Source organism: Pyrgilauda ruficollis, unplaced genomic scaffold (assembly GCF_017590135.1).
Source record: "Pyrgilauda ruficollis isolate IOZ18807 unplaced genomic scaffold, ASM1759013v1 scaffold9, whole genome shotgun sequence".
Lineage (NCBI taxonomy): Eukaryota > Metazoa > Chordata > Aves > Passeriformes > Passeridae > Pyrgilauda > Pyrgilauda ruficollis.
This window is the reverse complement of record NW_024531043.1, coordinates 207,173-225,377: the sequence shown is the minus strand read 5'-3', so window position 1 is coordinate 225,377 and position 18,205 is coordinate 207,173. Positions and strand designations below refer to the sequence as shown.

At 48.5% G+C, this 18,205-nt stretch overlaps 1 protein-coding gene across 3 annotated transcripts in view; it reads right to left on the bottom strand.

Annotated features, from left to right (window-relative positions):
• The window catches only part of AIFM3 (apoptosis inducing factor mitochondria associated 3), a 43,674-nt gene that overhangs the window by 8,939 nt on the left and 16,530 nt on the right, over positions 1-18,205 (bottom strand). For all 3 annotated transcript variants that reach the window (XM_041488604.1, XM_041488603.1, XM_041488605.1), the window contains exons 3-13: positions 13,381-13,490; positions 11,910-12,019; positions 10,818-10,862; positions 9,592-9,688; positions 7,607-7,719; positions 4,677-4,763; positions 3,977-4,068; positions 2,145-2,275; positions 953-1,068; positions 550-621; positions 160-223 (exon numbers count right to left, since the gene is read on the bottom strand). In XM_041488604.1, the coding sequence (XP_041344538.1) occupies positions 160-223; positions 550-621; positions 953-1,068; positions 2,145-2,275; positions 3,977-4,068; positions 4,677-4,763; positions 7,607-7,719; positions 9,592-9,688; positions 10,818-10,862; positions 11,910-12,019; positions 13,381-13,490 (1,037 nt within the window). The remainder of the gene's footprint in view (positions 1-159; positions 224-549; positions 622-952; positions 1,069-2,144; positions 2,276-3,976; positions 4,069-4,676; positions 4,764-7,606; positions 7,720-9,591; positions 9,689-10,817; positions 10,863-11,909; positions 12,020-13,380; positions 13,491-18,205) is intronic.

Here is an 18,205-nt window from a genome sequence, read left to right as displayed (position 1 = left end):
CTCTAGAAATGCCTTTTTTAGATATGCAGACTCATGTGTGGTCGTCCAGCAGGGCTGGCAGTACCCCTGGCCACCCAGCCCCAGTGACCTCCTGCTGTCACATCCCCTCCAACTTCTTCTGTGCCCTCCCTGGCTCTGCCCCCACACCCCAACCCTTACCCACACCCACGACACAGACGTCAGCACGCAGGACCTTCCCACTCTTCAGCACAACCTCCTTCAGCTGCAGGAGACACAAGGGGGGGACACATCAGAGTTATTTTAGGGACAAAACCCCTCTGTAGCAGCAGGAAGCCAAGCTGGCAGCTGAGCTCGTTTGTGAAATGCAAATTGACCATAATTCCTTAGAAAAGCAGCGGGAGGTGAGTGGGAGCAGTGAAGTCACCCCACATACCACACTGGCATACATTTGCTCCTGGGGGCCAAATCCAGGAATATGAATTTCAGGGGATAGGAAAGAGGGGAGAGCAAAACCCCACTGGGGAAGGGAATAGCAGCTCTGGGGGATGCCGCAGCAGCTCCCCCAGGGAGCCCCTGCCCACCACTCACCTTTCCCTCCTGCTCCCGCAGCTCTGACACCTCTGTCTGCATGTAGAACTTCACCCTGTTGTTCTCAAACATCTGGACGGGGGACAAGGGACAGAGCAGGGGACATCAGGACCCTGAACCACCCTGGTCCTGATGTCCTGCTGCCCCCTACACTGCCTTGCCCACCCTGCAGGCTTGTCTCCACCTGCACTGCCAAGGGGGTCAGCATCCCCACATCCCCTACACAGCTCTAGAAGGTGCTCCACAGCACATGGACCATGACAGGGAAAATACAGCCCATTCTCACTGACTGTTGCCATCACAGCTTTGTCAATAAATGTGAAGTAAATTAATTAGTGCAATAAGTGAAACAAGCAAAACCTGCTCTGTTACCAACCCCCACTAGATGGGAAAGTAAGGTCACCTTCATGACAGCACGGCCAACCCTCTCCCCAAAGAACTTCTTGAAGGGGACATGCTCCAGCTCCACCAGGGACACCGAGTGGGCCCTCTCCGCGAGGTAGGCGGCCACCTCCATCCCTGGGGAAGAGAAGCAGGTCGAAACAGCCACGTTAACCCACCCAGCACTGCCCTGTGTCCCTGGCTGCAGATGAGAAGCAGCCTCACCCACTCCAGCCAGGGAGGCTGGAGCTGCACTCCTGGGAGAATTGGGGAGCCACTAGACCTGATCACACCAGGGATCACACTGATTCAGGTTTTCTTAAATGTAGGTTTTAAAGACCAAAAGGAGGAACTAGCCAGGAAATCCCAAAGTGCCCTGGGACAAACATGGAACAAGGGACCTCAGCCAAGGGTAACCTTCCTCCTACAGCTGGAACAACCTCAGCTGTGGTCTGAAAACTGCTCTTGGGAGTAGCTGTTTTCTTCCGTCAGAATGGTAGAATTTTGGTGCTGGGAATTGCATGGGAACCTCCACCAAGACATCTTCTGTCTGTTGGGTTTTTTTGGAAATGAATCTTTTTGATGACCTGTAGTTTGCAATTGGCCCCCCCCACACCACATGCTCTTCTGTAGATCATATTGATTCAGTCATTAAAACAGATTTATCTTTTATAAAAGAAGAAAAACAAATCATTAATATCTTACAATAAATTCCCTGACTAATAACCATTTATATTTAAGGCTTGCAGGACCCACTCTTATTTTGTTAGGACCCACAATAATTTTGTTGGAACCATATCAAGCAAAAAGAAGAGTCATCAAAGAAACAAGATTTTTCCTGTGCATTTTAAAAATTCACCACACTACTAAAATGTAAAAGAGAAAAAGCCCACAGGCTCCCACCCACCAACAAGGCTCTCCTGACTGAAGCCAACTCTAGACACGCCAGATTTGGACCCACATGAGCACCAGTACTTGTCTTGCCATGTGCTTTTCAGACTGGGACAGTAATATCGATGCTCATGCCAGCCCAGCCTTTTGAAAAATCAATTCCTCTGGCATGGAAATGTCCTTACACACACCTGGGGCTGGAGGTTGGACTACCCCAGGTCCGATTTCCTGAGGGTGTTACCTCTAACTGGGCAAAGGACTTTACCCATCTGCAGGCAGAGGTGGAGAGCTGGGACAGGGACATGGGCCAGGCAAGCACTCACCCAGGAAGGATGCTCCCACGATCACCACGTTCTTGCTTGTGGCCAGCTTCACCACACGATTGGCATCTTCAGGTGTCCGGATGTTGAAAACGTTTTCCATCTCCTTGCCTTTGCAGCTGAGAGTTTTGGGCCTGAAAAACACTGAGGGTGATACAGCTGCTTTTCTCAACTCTGTGTGGTTCAGTGCCCAGTCAGGACTGCAGACACTCCTTCCAGGGCTCCAAGAACATTCCCAACTTTCCTTTTTTTACCTTTCTCTGGGCTGGAGACATAACATGGAAAAACCCAGATGCTGGTGGCCAGTAGTGGAGCAGGGGACACTGAGCAGCCACCCCAGACCCCAGCCACCCCAGTGGACTGGTGTACCCAGGGGAGCTCCTTGCTGGGGCAGTGCAGCACAGGACAGGCATTGCTTTACAAGCCTATGCTCAATTATTGGCATGTCACAAATTTTTTAGAAGCTTAATGGGACACAGGAAACTTATTTTGACCTCCATCAGTACTTTGGAGCCAGACTGAAAGTTTGATAAGGCTCTGCAGATGTAGGCTACACTCTCCATTGCCAAGGGCACACTGCTGATGCTGTAGCAGCTTAACTGTGCCCTCCCCAGGCACTTACTGTAGCCCATATATGTTTAAATATCTGGCCCCTGCAAACCTGACTCACATCTGGAAACAGAACAGAAGCGCCTAAATAATTTAGGTACCCTAAAAAACCCAGTGTACCTGGAGCTTGTGCATGAGGATTTTGAAATTATTACCAAAGGTTTAATCCTCTTTTGAATGTAATTGGGTGGCTGGTGCATATGGCATTTTGGCTGTGATGCTGTACACCCTAGCACCAGCCATTCACACCTTGTGGCACTGGCTGTGACTGGTGGCACCTTGGTTTCCAGCATGAGTCCATGTTTTGGCTGATCTACAGCATTCCTTCCCCAGATGATAAATTATGCAGGGGCTGCATTTCTCCTGCTTCATTTTATGGCTTGATGTAAGGAACACAAGGAAGGAGAGCCAGGATGCCTCATTTTCAGCTTAAACTGCTGATTTTGACAAACCTCCAACTGAAAACAAACTGATCCACTGCTTCCAGGGCACAAGTGACAACAGCAATCCAGAGTGATGCTCGGCATCCCAGCACATCAATGTGCTTTCCCTATGGCTGGACCACATTCAGCCCTGAAAATTCCTATTCTGGGGCCAAAGCTCCTAAAGGGTCTGTTAGAATGGGGCAACAGCAACACCTAATTAAGGCTGCAACAGCAAAGTGTTAAGCCTTAATTGCTGAAAAAGATCTTAAAGGTTGGCAGAAAACATGGACATTTAGAGGGATGAACTGTCTGGTTGTCAGGGTTGATTGTTATCAAGGAGTGAAAAGAAGAGAAGTATGGCAAAAATGCCCTCTAAAAGAATTAGGATACTTCCACTTTGGAGGTTTTGTTAAAGAAAATATGTTCAAGGTGCTGGTACCACCCCTGGAAGTGTCCAAGGCCAGGTTAGATGGGGCTTGGTCTAGTGGAATGTGTTCCCTGTCCACAGCAGGGGTGGGTCTGGATGAATTTTAAAATCCCTTCCAACACAAACCATCCTGTGATTCTGTGATTCTATAATACATGATGTAGATACATATGAAATAGATTGATGATGATGTATAGATGTAGATACATAGACATTTCCAATATCTTTTGTGTTCCTTGACTTTTCCATACTCAAACAAATTCAGTGTTTAAATTCACCTGCCACATTTCATCCCTTATCCCCAGGCATTAGCTCCTCACATTCTCAGATAAAACAGTTTCTCTTGATCTTTAAGATGTTTGTCCGAAGCTTACGTGTTTCCCGTTGCTATCAGCAGCTTGTTGTATTCCATCTTAAACCCATCCTTGAACACAGCTATCTTGCTCTTGACATCCACAGCCGCCACCTAAAATCATTCCTAAATAACGTTAAGGGAAGAAATCCCAGATTTTTACCGAGGTCCCAGCCCAATCAACTTGTCTGGTTTTAGTCCTCCACGTCAGTTTTAGTTAGCTAGTTGGTTGCTTTTAGTTAGTCTGTTAGTTTTAGTCCCCCATGTCCACAGCTTGGCCAACACACACCTTAAATATTCCTAGTTGCCTTTTCACAAATCCTTGAAGGTCTCCCAATATAAATAAAATAATGGGGAGAAATATTTAAGCCATCATTGTCTGCACTGTTTGAAGGCTGATTATCTTTGTCAGATGGCACCTGGCTCCCCAGATCCACATGAGGAATGGCAGGTAACACATGACAGTCACCACAGACAGCCACACCATGGTCACACTCAGCATGCCCTTCCTACCACAGGAGCATTGTGTTTGAACACAGGAGCTGTGTTTTGAACCAGCACAGGCAACCTGCACTCTGGGGCAAAAAGAGGGGGACTGGAGGAGACCCAGCATTCATACAGGGGCATCCAGTAAGCCAAGAACAGAGAGAGCGGCCACATTCCCTAAACAGAGCTTTTGCATACCAGCACTTTCCTTCAGGCACACACAGGACTCTCCTTACCTGCATTTCAGTCAGGACTTCGATGTCATAGGTGCAGAAGAACTCCTTGGGGCGCAGGGTGATCTGCTCAGGGTGGGAATCCATTGACTGCAAAAAAAGCCATTTTTCTGTCAGCTGCTGTGGATTGAACAGGTGAGTAGAGAAACGGCTGCTACCAGCACAAGTCACCACTTGCTGCATGGGTTAAGGGAATGGTTCTACAGGGCTGGAATGAAAGCCTGTTCAAGTAGGAGTTGTCACAAGAGGCTGGTCTGGGCTCTGACGCCTTCTCTGCCAGTTTGGTGCGGGGCTGGTGCTGAGCAGCTCAGGCAAGATCACAGCAAGTGCTTCAGAGTGTCAGCAAAGCAGACATAACTGCAGCCCCTCCCAGCACACACAGGTTCACAGGAGCAAGAGAAAAGCCTCATTTTACAACACAGGTGGCGAGGCCCTGGAGGAGGTTGCCCAGGGAAGCTGTGGCTGCCACATCCCTGAAAGTGCTGGACTAGAGCAAAACCTGGTCGAGTAAAAGGACAAAAAACCACAGTGGGTGGGTGGCAAAGGATGACCTTTAGAAGTCCCTTCCAACTCAAACCATTCTATGATTATTTGGAAAACAGCCAGTTACCAGGGCAAATGGAAGCTAGAAGAACAGTAAGAACAAGCAGCATTAACACACAAGGATACACTTTCAAAAGCACCCAAGTTATGCTGCACAAGTTCCATCCATCGCTGAAGCAAGGGAGTGGGGCCCATAGCTGCACATCTTCAGCTGTAAGATAAAGGTTCATGCTTTTCCCAGCCTTCCCCGGTCACTGGGTGAGATGTACATTTTCTTTACACACAGGGTTGAGCCCCAGCTCAGCTGTCCTCCTGACTCCGTGGACACAAGCTCAGACTCAGGCTGAGAACAAGCTGAGCATCAAGTGCCCTGCTGGGTGTGCTCCCTGCTGATGTACCCTCCCTGCCTGCAGCGTAGCAGGAGCAGGCACAGATGCCACGGTCAAGCTCTGCTACAGATCACACAGTGCACAGCAGCAGCATCTACTCATGCCACACAGGGATGGTGTATGGGCTTGACCCAGGAGTGACAGGGGATGCAGGAATCAAGGGCTTTCCTATTTGCCCATGGAGATGGATATGCAAGATCCTTCTCCCTGGAGGGGGCCTGGTCAGGGGCTGGAACAAGCCCAACAAGAACAAGCCATTACTCTGACTTCAGACAATGCTCTGCTCAGGAGAGACTGGTGTCACAGGACTCCAGGCAGGGGCAGGGTCATACAGGTTTTACTGCAAATTCTTTGAATACTGCACATGTAGAGAGAAACGCCTGACCCTCCTGTGACAGTGTGCAGGAAGGGCAAAGCACAACAGTGCACAACCACAATGGCTTTTGCTGCTGCTTGGTGCCCTGGGCACAGTAACAGAGATGTGGCCACACACAGGTCATGGTCCAAAGGAGACAAAGGAAAACAGCCTGGCAGGACCTGAGGACAGGCTGATAACAGGCAATCAGCAGGGCAGAGGAAGGGCACTGCTGCCATTTCAGGGAGCAAGAGCTCTGCTGCTTAGAGTTAGCAGTGGCACTCCTTCTCCAAGTGCCTTGTACAGGTGTAGTCCCACACACAATAGGACTAAGAAAAATTCCATTTTTCCTACCCTCTTCCCAAAAATTCTGCCTTCTTTTCCATGGGCTTTGTGCACCTTCCAAAAGCAACTACAGCCAGAGGTGTTCAGTGGAGGATTTAACAAACCATGTACAACATCTCTGGCATGTGAAATGTTCTTACTATTTAACAGCGAGAAGAAGAGCCAGTCTAAGACTCATACGTGAGGATAAGTGTTTGGAAGAGTTGTCTGGCTGGGAGAGGCTCAGATTCCCTGAGCTCCTCAGCACAACCCCTGTGATGCTTGGATGCAGGTACCAAGCAGCTGCTCTTCACCCCAGGCAGGACTCACAGAAGCACAGGAATGGCCTGAATGCTCCCAAAAAGCCATGTGTATGTTTGCCTGTCTTTGAAAATCCATTTTTTGGATGCTTGAAGAAGAGTTACGTGCTATGATTGTAGTACTCCCCATGGGTAAGCATTCCTGACATGAGGATGAACACACGGTTCACCTTATGTTATCTTCAGGCTCCAAGGTCAAATGCTGCTGTCCAACTTGAGCTGCTGTCTGACATCAAAGAAGGCTCAGGAATCAGCAGCAAAAAAATCTGATTAAAGATCATCCTATAAACTGGAATGCAAAATGGGATGTGTGCCAGAAAAAGCAACCTTTGCACTTCCATCAAGTTATCAAGCTGTGATTACAGCTGAGAATCACCATAATTACAGCACAGAGCATCCCTGGGCAGCAATAAACAGACACTAATAAAAACTCTGGTAGACAACACCATTTTTCCACATGCTCCATTTCACTGCCTTAAATATTTTTGATCCAGAAACACTTTAAGAAGACCCATCCAAGTACAAGCTGGCTAAGACAGCTACCATTACATCTGTGGAAGAATCATCATATGAGTCATGGAATGGTTTGGTTGCAAGGGACTAAAGGCTCATCTTATTTCAATTTGCAGGGATACCTTCCACTAGACCAGGGGGCTCCAAGCCCTAATGTCCAGCATGGCCTTGGACACTTCCAGGGATCCAGAGGCAGCCACGGCTGCTCTGGGCACCCTGTGCCAGGGCCTCACCACCCACACAAGGAAGAATACCTTTGTTTTTCTGCTGGAGTAATTTTAATTTAATTTGAACAACTCCTTTTTTGTGTTTCATATTTCAGTCACAAAGAGGGAAGAAAATTCAAGGGAAACAGAGACAGGAAGACTAATGAAACACAACCTTGCTGCTGCAATGAATAATAGTGAGGAAAGGCCCTAGAGCAAATTTTAAAACTGGGGAGCAAATTTTAAAACTAGGGAACTGTGGCATATCCAGAGTGATACAAACCTTACTGAGCTTTGGTCTGTCATAGGGCAAGTGTCTGTCCATGGTGCACATCACAATCCGGTCAGAGAAACCCTCCTGGCGCAAGGTCTCTGCACAGACCAGCCCAGCTGCCCCTACGGGAGAAGGAGACAGTGACAGCCATGTGTATGTGGCCCTGGGAGGTCCGTGCTCTTTACTGCTAAACCCACTGGGGCTGACTCCAAGACCACCACCTCCACCAGCCCTGGCTTCACCTCACAGCCTCTCCCAACTCAAACAGCTCACACGGGAAGCCAGTTGGAGCAGATGCATGAGGCAGCAGAAGGGACGCTCTGTCTGTGGACCATGACATTAATCCTCTTGACTGTCCCTAAACTGTCACTAGCACACAAAGAGCACACCTGAGGAGTGTTGCTAAAGCCTACAAACTCTGACAAACTCCAGTGCATAAGCAGCCACTTAGAACCTTGGACCTCTCTAGTCAGAGAAGGGTCTGCACACCCTGCTCCTGGTCAATTTATGGCCAAGCACAGAGAGCAGGAAGTCCTCCCTTCTCCATGGCCAAGGTGTTGGTTGTGTGACACCACTGAGAGAAGATGGACCTGGACCATGTAGTTTGGTCCATCAACAAGACACTCCCACTGATGGAGCTGGGGGACAGTGGAAGAAGAGACAGGCAGGTGGGCATCCTGTGCATGCTGCCAGGAGCATCCTGAGCCAGAGCTGATGCTGTGCTGATGTCAGGATGAGCCTCACATGAGCAAGGGACTGCAGCCAATTGCTCTCAGCTCTGCTGGGCATGGCTGGATCTCAGTCCCTGACACAGGGCTGGATGGGCAGTCTTTCCCCAACAATTCTTCCCCACAAATCCAGCTTTGAAATCTCCTTTAGTGTCCACCAGAATAGACTCTGGTCTTTAACAGACCTGTAAATTTATCTGGCAGTGGCTAATGTTGTCTGTGGAGTGACCTTGCTGAGGACTGTGATAACTGTCCCGACCTGCCGCACACCAGGACATTCCAGCTAACCTCAGGGAGCAGTATGTCCCACCCTGGCATTCAGTCAACAATTAGCAGGGGCACAAGGAAGGGAAAAATGCCGCCCAGCAGCATGGGAAAAGCCAGTCAAGCTGGTTTTCCCCTCTGCTCAGAATGTGAGATGCACCTAAGATGATCCCAATTTGATGATCCAATATCCAGCTTGGATCTGGTGACCTTGAGACTCAAGTAAGAACAACCCATGTGCCAGGAGCAGATGTTTCCTCCCAGTCCCAAGTAAAGAAGCTCCTGTCCTCCTTCCACCCTCCATTTCACCCCAACATGGCCCAGCCCTGGCATCTAACACATTCCAGAAACTTGGCAGATACACTTCATCCCATCAGGCTTTCTACAAAAATGGCAACACACAAATAGAGCTGGGACAAGAGAAAAAGAGGGAAGGGAAGGGAAGGGAAGGGAAGGGAAGGGAAGGGAAGGGAAGGGAAGGGAAGGGAAGGGAAGGGAAAAATTAGCAGCTTTGGTGTTTTTGGCAGGGATCTGACATTTGCTGGCAAGGTGGAAGAACTTTTATCTTCACAGAAGCATCCTGAGGTGAGGACTTTGGAGGTGCAATGGGATGAGATGGTGATGTGCAAGGTCCAAGATAAAAAAGTGTATCAACACCACAGGGTCCTGAAAAGGCTTTACACTCATCATCATCATACACTCATCATCTGTGGAAATCAGGGGTTGCTAATGTAACTGGGAAGGGAGTAGCAGGAAGAAGATTTGGGGTTCACTTCAAAGCATGGCAACAGGGAACTGTAAAGCTCCACAAACTGGACCACAGGGCACCTTTGGATCATTAGCATGTAGTACAAAAAAGTTCAGGATGACTTTCTGGTGTGACCCTTTGGACAGGGAGGAATGCAGGAGAAGTGACAGAGGGTGCAGGATACACAGACACCCCCTCCCTGCATCCCTGCCTGGGAGAGGACACACAGTGACCCCAGCATGTGCCACCCTTACCTGCACCAATGATCAGCACATTGGTGCTGCTCAGGTTGTAGTTGCTCAAGGAGATGCACTTTGCCATCATCTTTGTCCTCCTCTGTGTCTGAAGAGCCTGTGTCACCACCAAAAAAAAGAAAAGCAATTATCTTTACTCAGCATTACCCTGGGCAGCCAGGCAGGGATGGGGACAACTGTAGCAGTGTCATAAACCAGCTTGGATAGGAAGGGAACAACCACACCCTTGTACTGAACAAGGACTCCAAACCCCTGCTCATCCAAATACCATTTCAATGTCCAGTGCACTGCCCCTTACAAGGTACAAAAGAAAAACAAATCCATCATCTTCTGCAAAACCATGCAACTACTCAGAGCTGGGGTAGTGGTGGGGCAATAGAAAAAGCAGGTGTGTTCTTGTGCAATTCTGCACCAAAGGTGAGACAAAAATGAAGAAACTCTGTCAGGAATTTTATCCTGAACCTGAGCAGAGCTTGTACAGCTGATACAAAGCTGATGGACTTGTCCAATCCACCAGACCACAGGTATGGACCTGTGCCAGTGCAGCCCTGCTGCACAGACCCCAGTTCCCAGGCATTAGAGGACAAAATCTGTTCCTGGTAGAGCAAATAGATTCAGTTTCCCCTCATCACATCCCCAAATCAGCTGGAGTTGAAGTGCTGCCGTTCAGGTGACATCTCTGGATATAACCCGAGTGCTCCAAGGGCCCACTGGGGCTCTGAGCCACTGGATTTGCACACGTGTACACACAACCATGCATCAAAAGAAGGGTTTTCATGGAAAGAAAGATGGCAGTGGCCTGAATGGGCTTCATTCTCCATTCCATCAGGGCAGGAGAGCCTTTCTACCACTCCAGCAGGAGCTGAGGTGTGGGCTCAGGAGGGAGTACAAGTGGCCTCTGTCATCACCATGCCAAAAGGCCTCTTCCCGTGGGCCCGCTAAATTAAAAGCTTAAGGAAACACAGGACGCGTGCAGGACAAACACCTGTAATACCTGAAAGCATGGACAGCCCAGGCCAGGTGTCCAGCAGCTGCAGGGAGGCTGGGTGGAAGGGGGACCCAACACCTCTGCCCTGCTCCACTTGTGCCTCCATATAAACTGGATACTCACACATCACTCTGCCCAGGCCAGAGGATCAAAGAGAAGCATTTCCCCCCACCCCCATGCACATATAGCAAAAAATGAAAGCTTTGGCCTTGATTTTTGGATGTCAGTGGCCCCTCACCTGCTTGCTTGCTCGGATGTATACCTTCTCCTTCTCAATCTTCACCTGAGGGTGACAGAACAGTGCTGGTTTGCAAAGCAGCAAGGGCTCCCTCTGGGCAACAACTAGGGAGCAGGGGGTGATGGCACCAGGTCACCTGCAGGAGCACCTCAGGCCATGGCAGAGCTCATCCCAGCTCGAGGCTATGGGATCTCCTGCCTCGGATCAACCCCACACTGACGCTCAGTGTGCAACCTGACTTCTACCCACATCTTATGCACATGGTTTCTCATTCCCACTCCTGCTCCAGAGACCTCCCAGACTGGGCACTCCCATGTTCCCAGGAGGTGTCTGATGCCTGTGGGTGGGTGCAAGGGAGCTGCAGGGGGGAAGGAGCTGGATGAGGAGCTGCCCTCCACTGGAGACACCAGCACATCCTTGGAAAATATTTGCTCCATGCCATACAGACTGTTACTTATGCCAACTAAAAGAGTAATTTTGTGGGTGACACGGAACTGAGTGGTATGGTTGATGCTCTAGAGGGAAGGGATCCATGCAGAGGAATGTGGCCAGGCTGGAGAAGTGACCACATGGGAATCTTATAAGGTTTCAATAAGGGCAAATGCAAGCTGCTGCACCTAGATGTGAGCAATTTGCCTTATCTGTCCAGGCTGGGGGGATGCAGGAATCGAGAGCAGCCCTGAGGCAGAGTGGGATTGCTCACATGGAGAAGAGAAGGCTCCAGGGAGACCTCAGAGCCCCTTCCAGGGCCTTAAGGGGCTCCAAGAGAGCAGGAGAAGGACTTTGGACAAGAGCCTGCAGTGACAGCACAAGGGGGAATGGATCCCACTGCCAGAGGGCAGGGATGGATGGGATATTGGGAAGGAATTGCTCCCTGGGAGAGGGGGGAAGCCCTGGCACAGGGTGCCCAGAGCAGCTGTGGTTACTCCATCCCTGGAGGTGTTCCAGGCCAGGTTGTAGTGGTTGCTTGGAGCAACCTGTGATAGTGGAAGGTGTCCAAGGGGGTGGAATGAGGTGGGCCTTAAGGTCCCTTCCAATCCAAACCATCCCATTATTCTGTGGTTTCCTCTGCTGCAAGGACAAGGATCTCACCTGGAACCTGGGTAAACTATCCAAGCCGGGAAAGTCCTCAATGTCACCTGTGCCGATATTGAAGCAAGCTCCGTGCCAGGGACAGCGGACTCTTCCTTTGGACAAAACCCCTGCAGGGAACATGGCAGAGCAGGGTTGGTGCTGCCCTGCAGCTGCCTCCCATCCTGTGAGATGGCACCTCTTCTACAGGACACGTGACAGCTGATGTGGGCCTGGATGGGCAACAGTGGAGTTTTCTCAACATGCACACTGGGCATGTTTGGGACCAGCTGGGATCCTGTATGAGCAATTCCTTCTAAAATGCCCTGGATGGCAGGGTCCTCCAGTACCTCTGGGCACAGTTCCAAAGCCGTTTGCTCTGGGATATAACTTCACTCTCCAGTCAGGATGGGGCTGCCATCCCCAGAGTTTCATGGTCATTCTTAAAAGCCCCACTATTACCCAGAACAAGTGGTGCCTCAAGCAGAGCATCATTGATTTAGAGTACATGGGTTGCAGAGCAGACCCTGGCACAGCAAGGCACCTGCACACACCTGGCAGGCACAGGCATGCCCAAAGCCATCAGTTCATTTCTCTAGGTGTTGGCTCAGAGGCTGCCACACTGGACTTCAGCTTTCCCTGCCACAATGCCAGGGCACAGCAAAGGCCACCGTGCGGCCATGGAGTGGTCTTGAACTTGTGTCTCTGCTAGCTGAGGCACAGCAGTGACACATCTCATCACCACCATGGGTGGGGCACAGGGGCAGCCCCCCTGCACCTACGGCTGCAGCAAAATCCCCAGAGAGACCCGTGTGTGACAGCCAGTCTGAGGAATGCACCACAGCTCTCTGAAAGGGCGGTGAGCTCTCACCTCCAGGGCAGTGTGGGGCTCCTCTGCCCTGCTCAGCAAGAGGCTCACCCCAGGGTGGGGGGGCTGAGAGCATGGCTGCTACACCCAGCACAGCTTATGGGCCAGAAGACTCCCAGAAGGATGCTCCCCTGTCTTCCCCAGGATCCCACCTCCAGCCAAGTCCCATCCCAACCACAGTTTTGGTGATGCACGTCAGTACACAGATTGCTGCCAGTGCTTAGGCTCAGGGCAGAGATCTGCCTGAAGCCTGTACTGAGAAAGTACCATGATGCATACTTTTAGGTGCCAAGATGAGAAACCACTCTGCCTCATCTCCCTTCAGTCAATAACATGAGCAATGTTCCTTTTGCTACTGGAAGGACCCCATCAGCTTAAAGAGTGTCCTCTTTCCCCTCAATGAGAAGAAGCCCCATCCCTGTGATCAGCAGTGGCAGCTGTAAACCAGAGCTGGCAAAGTCTCTGGTGAGTTTTGTGCAACTCCAGCTTGCTCTCATGCCTTCCCCAGCCAAAAGATGCCCCAGTGATGCTGAGTGTGCAGTGCAGCACTGCTGCATGCTGGGGGGGGCTGTCCTTTGTCCTATGATGCCCTTGGTTGCTCTCCAGGACATGATGCAGACTGACCTTTGACCAGTGGAGCCCCATAGTGGGGACACTTGTGTCCCATGGCGTGGAACTCCCCACTCTCCTTGATGAGCAGAGCCTTCCCGCAGCCCAGGTCCACTTCCCGCATCCTGGAGAGGAGGAATATGGAAACAGATGGCAGAGCATCCACCTCGCAGCAGATGCCACCACTCCACCCTACAATCCAGCCCTAGTCCCACCAGGCTCCCCTCCTCCTTCAACCTGCTCATTACTGGCTTCAGGTGACTACAGATGTGGGTCATTCCTTGTCACCAAGCCAGCTTTGGAGGTGGCTCTGCTGTCCCAGACTGGGGCACATCCAAACTGGGCCATTCAGTGGCAGCATCTAATTTATCCATCATTGTGCCAAGAGGCAGCTCAAAGCACCTCCCCAGCTTCTGGAGGAGCTGGTAGTGGGAGCAAGAAACCAAATTGCTTTTACTGTGACATCAGCTCCCCTCCTGGCCCCAGCAGCTCAGCAGGCCCCTGCCAGATTTGTGTTAGTTTTTCAAACCAAACACAACATCTCCCAGAGCTGAAAACCAGGAGAGGTGACTCTGAACCCTGGGGTCTACCTCCCACACCTCAGGGGTTTTTGCTCTGGTCCTGGCCATGTCCCAGGGTCACTTTTCCTGATAAATCCCTCAGGACAGCAGACATCTGTGTGTGACCTTCTTGATGTTTTTCTCAGCTGCTTTTGCAGAGTGGAGCTCACACAGTGACCTCCCACCAGCACCAGATTCCTGGTCCCAGCTCTGCTGGGTTCAGCTCTGCAGAGGAGCCAGCAAACCTTCAAGCCATTCCTGTGGAGGGGTTCAGGTTCTCTTTGAAATCTCCCAGTTGCTCACAGAACAAGGAGGAATGGTCTTAAATGAAAAGAGGATCAGTTTAGATTACACATAAAAAATAAGTTTTTATAATCTGAGTAGCAGGATGCTCTGCCTGGAATAGGGTAAGACAACTCATACAACACCCAGTTTTGCAAAGCTGTCAGTGGTGAACTGAGAGGGGGTGTCATACTGCTTTTGGTCTTGAATTATGCTAAATCCAGTCTGACTCATCGACCCCAAAGTTAAACATTCTGATAGCAAGAGGAAGATGGGGCAGATATGGTAAATTATCCTTACCTAAAAATGCTAAGCTGGAACAGCTGGCCTGCAGATATCTGACTGACAATCACTTTTTACTCTAAAAGTCCTGCCCCTTACAAATAGCAGGTTCTTCTAACATATTCCTTCTTGGAGTGTGTGTGGAGATTCCTCCCTGGGGTGGGGACACTCTTCAAGGTCACTGCTCAAGAGTGAGCAAAGGAGATTTGCCCACGCTTGTTGTTCTGGGTGAGTGACATAAATCTCTATTTCATAATCATGGGGTGTTCCAGCTTTAATAAAATTACTTTAATATACTCTGTTCTACTCTGCTCTATTATTAGTTTTAGCTTTTATCCTGTATAGTACATGACTCTGATTAAGATATTTTTGTCTAATCATTTATCATAATAAATAATTTATTTTTATACAAATATATCTGGTTTGCCATCCTTATCCCTGCAGGACAAAGTTGTACAAAGGTTAAATCACACCTTTGTAATTCCTTAGACTTAAACCGTTGGCAATGAGGGTTAGGATTGGATCCAGCCACACCAAGGCTTCTCTTGGAGAAGGAGTTTAGAAAGGCAGGGGGTCCTTTCTGCACCTCCTGACTCAACAACAGCTTCTCTCACAAACTTTGTCTGAAACTCCCACTCCACCCGTGACAAACTGACATAGTCAGCAGGATGGCAAATAATTCTGAGAAAGAGACAAAAGGCTTGACAGAATATTTACAGCAGCACAGGACACACATTGACATTGATAATCTTTGGTCAGTGAACAATTGGTGTGAGTGGGAAAGGATACAAGAGAATTAAATAAAAAGAGGGATCACTGGAAGATAAAAAAGGAGGACGTATCATGTACCATTAGTGAGATTATGCTTAAAGGCTGCATGGCAATGGAGAAAACAAATTATAAAAGAAACTAATAATCTGAGAGAGGAAATAAAAGACAGAAAATATGTACAACTGTCTTTACAGTTATCAAAATGACCAATTAAAGAAACAGCTAAAAGAATTCAAAGAAAAGGCAAAAGTCTTGGAAGAAAAATTAGAACTGATGTTATAAAAAGCCCCCAGTGCTGAAAAAGTGTGAAAATTAATAGTATCACCTGAGGATTGGGATGGTGATTTTTGCGAAAGCCCTGATGAAAATTCTGATGAGGGAGAATGAAACGTCGATGAAACAACTGAATGTTCACCTCCTAGAGAGGAAGAGGTTCCAGATTTTAAAATGGAACACATAATTAGGACCAAAGTGTCCAAACAACCCTAAGGAGGTCAGAGGAGGAACACAGAGAGAACTTAGGCCTGGGACTCCCTGCAACTAGCAAATCTACAGGAAAAATATGGAAAAAAATCAGGGGAGTCAGAAACCGAGTATTTGTGGAGAGTGAATCTCTGGGGAAGCTAGAATATTGCTGAATGGAACTCAAGCTAAGGGATACTGGGAGCCAGAAGTCTTATCAAATCTTGAACCTGAGCTTGCCCATCAACCCTCTTCAATAACCAGCAAGGCTGCATATTGGGCAGGAGGAATAAATGTTATGGGAAGAGGAGACCCAGCTTCCATACCCATATGGTCACCTAATGAAATCTCTGCTGCTGTTACAAAGGCAGCTTTGAAGTGAAAACAGAAACACTCCAATCTCCACAGAGATTAATCTCCTAATTAAGACTTCTATTGAGAGGTGTCCCTGCAATGACAAAAATTTATTTAGTAGGGTGATGAGATGAAATTAGAAGAGATGTAATGCCTAATGAAGGCAATTACCCCCACATGGGCAAAATTCTTGCATGGCTTGGGAACCAGACACAGAAAAGGGGCTAGGAAAGCCATTCTGGAGAGCAAACTCAGGCTATTGAGACCAACCTAAAAACTTAAATGCAGATACCTCCAGAATGCTGGGTGAGGACTTTTAAACATACCCTACTTGAGAGAAACAAAAGATCAAAACTCTGCTTACTTCTGGGAAGAGCAAAAGGAGATGTGGATGACAGCAGTGACCTTTTGTGATGCCCTCTGGGGACAGTCCAGTGCAGGATACCAGACTTAGTCAAAGTGGTGAAGGATGGGAGAACACAAGTACTGGAAAGCCTCCACAGGAAAACCCCCCCAGTCCTTCTGAATTAACAGAAACACAAAAGGAAAAAAATACTAAGCTCTAGGTGAACTCTGGGCCTTCTCACCCAGCTCATTATGACTGATCAATGATCTGATAAGGATGGGCCCCATATCTACTTACCAGTAGGACTGAGAAAACAACATTTGAATTTTAATTACTACAGGAGCCCAAATATCTCCGATCACCCCTACAGACGCTGAAAAATAAATTTAAGTTTTAAATAAAGAGAGTCCATCTAACAGGATTCAAAGGACAAAGTATTTTACATATTCCACTGTCGTAGTCTGTTTATGGCTAGCTGGGGAAAAAGGAATGACTTCACATACATTTGCAATCACAAATCATTAAGAAAACATTTTAGGATACGGTGCCCTCAAAAGAAGTTTAGCAATTGCAAAACAGGAATGTTTGGTCATCCCAACCAACAAAAACTGCACATAATAAATTTTCTGAAAAAAACAGAAAATTAATCTATTAAAAATTTAGAACAAAGGGGTATTGTTATATTTAGGACATATACCCCTATAATTCTCCTGTTTGGCCAGTGAGAAAACCAGACATGAGCTGGCACTTAATGATTGATTATTGGTGGCTGAATGCCAACACAGGAAGACTTATCCCAAACACTGCCAGTCTCAGTGCCACCCTGCAAGCAGCTGTACGCAAATGGATGGCAGTTCTAGATGTAAAAGACATGTTCTTCATGGTTCCATTTCAGGATACTGGAGAAATCATATTCCTGGATTTTCTGTAGAACAAGACCATTGTATGCATTAATGAGCAAAAGCCAGACTTAGGGGTGGCTCGATAGTCAGAAAAGGCTTTACAAACGCTAATAGAAGAGTTAAAAATATATTCACACTTGGGGCAGTTCATTCCAATGATGCTACAAGAGCTGAATGGGGTTTTGCTGAACATGGGACTTACTGTAACGTGTCCCAGAAAGGCCCACACAGACATAAACAACCATTAGGGCTCAGTTCTGCAGCATTAAAAGATCCTGAGAAGAGATATACTCTGACTGGGAAAAGGGATTACTATCTCTGAGCTCTTAAACAAGTAGAAAAAATTCAACAGCACCAATCTGTGCAAATCCAAAGACCTTTTAATCTGTTAGCCAGTATTAAGAAGGGCTGTGCTCCACGAGGTGGGATTGCACAAAGACCAACAGTGCACAAACGCTGTGCACGTGTCTCAGGAGTCACAGGGTCTAATGGATATAACTGAAGGGCCAACAAAGCCTGCAAAATTACAGACAGCCATGATCCCAGATATGCTGGCTTTGCAACAGCTACAAAAGCCTAGTGCTATACTTGGTGTTCCTGCAGTTACATTATACTCTAAAGTTAAAGATGTCTGGTTCACCAATGCCTCAGCCAAACACTTTGATGGTAAATGGAAGTACAGAGCAATTATGAGGGAACATCATGAACCTTTGCCAGGAGTGTGTCAGGCTGGATATCAGGGAAAGGTTCTTCCCCCAGAGGGTGCTGGCACTGCCCAGGCTCCCCAGGGAATGGGCACGGCCCCGAGGCTGCCAGAGCTCCAGGAGCCTTTGGACAGCGCTGCCAGGGATGGACAGGGTGGGGTTGTTGGGGTGTCCTGT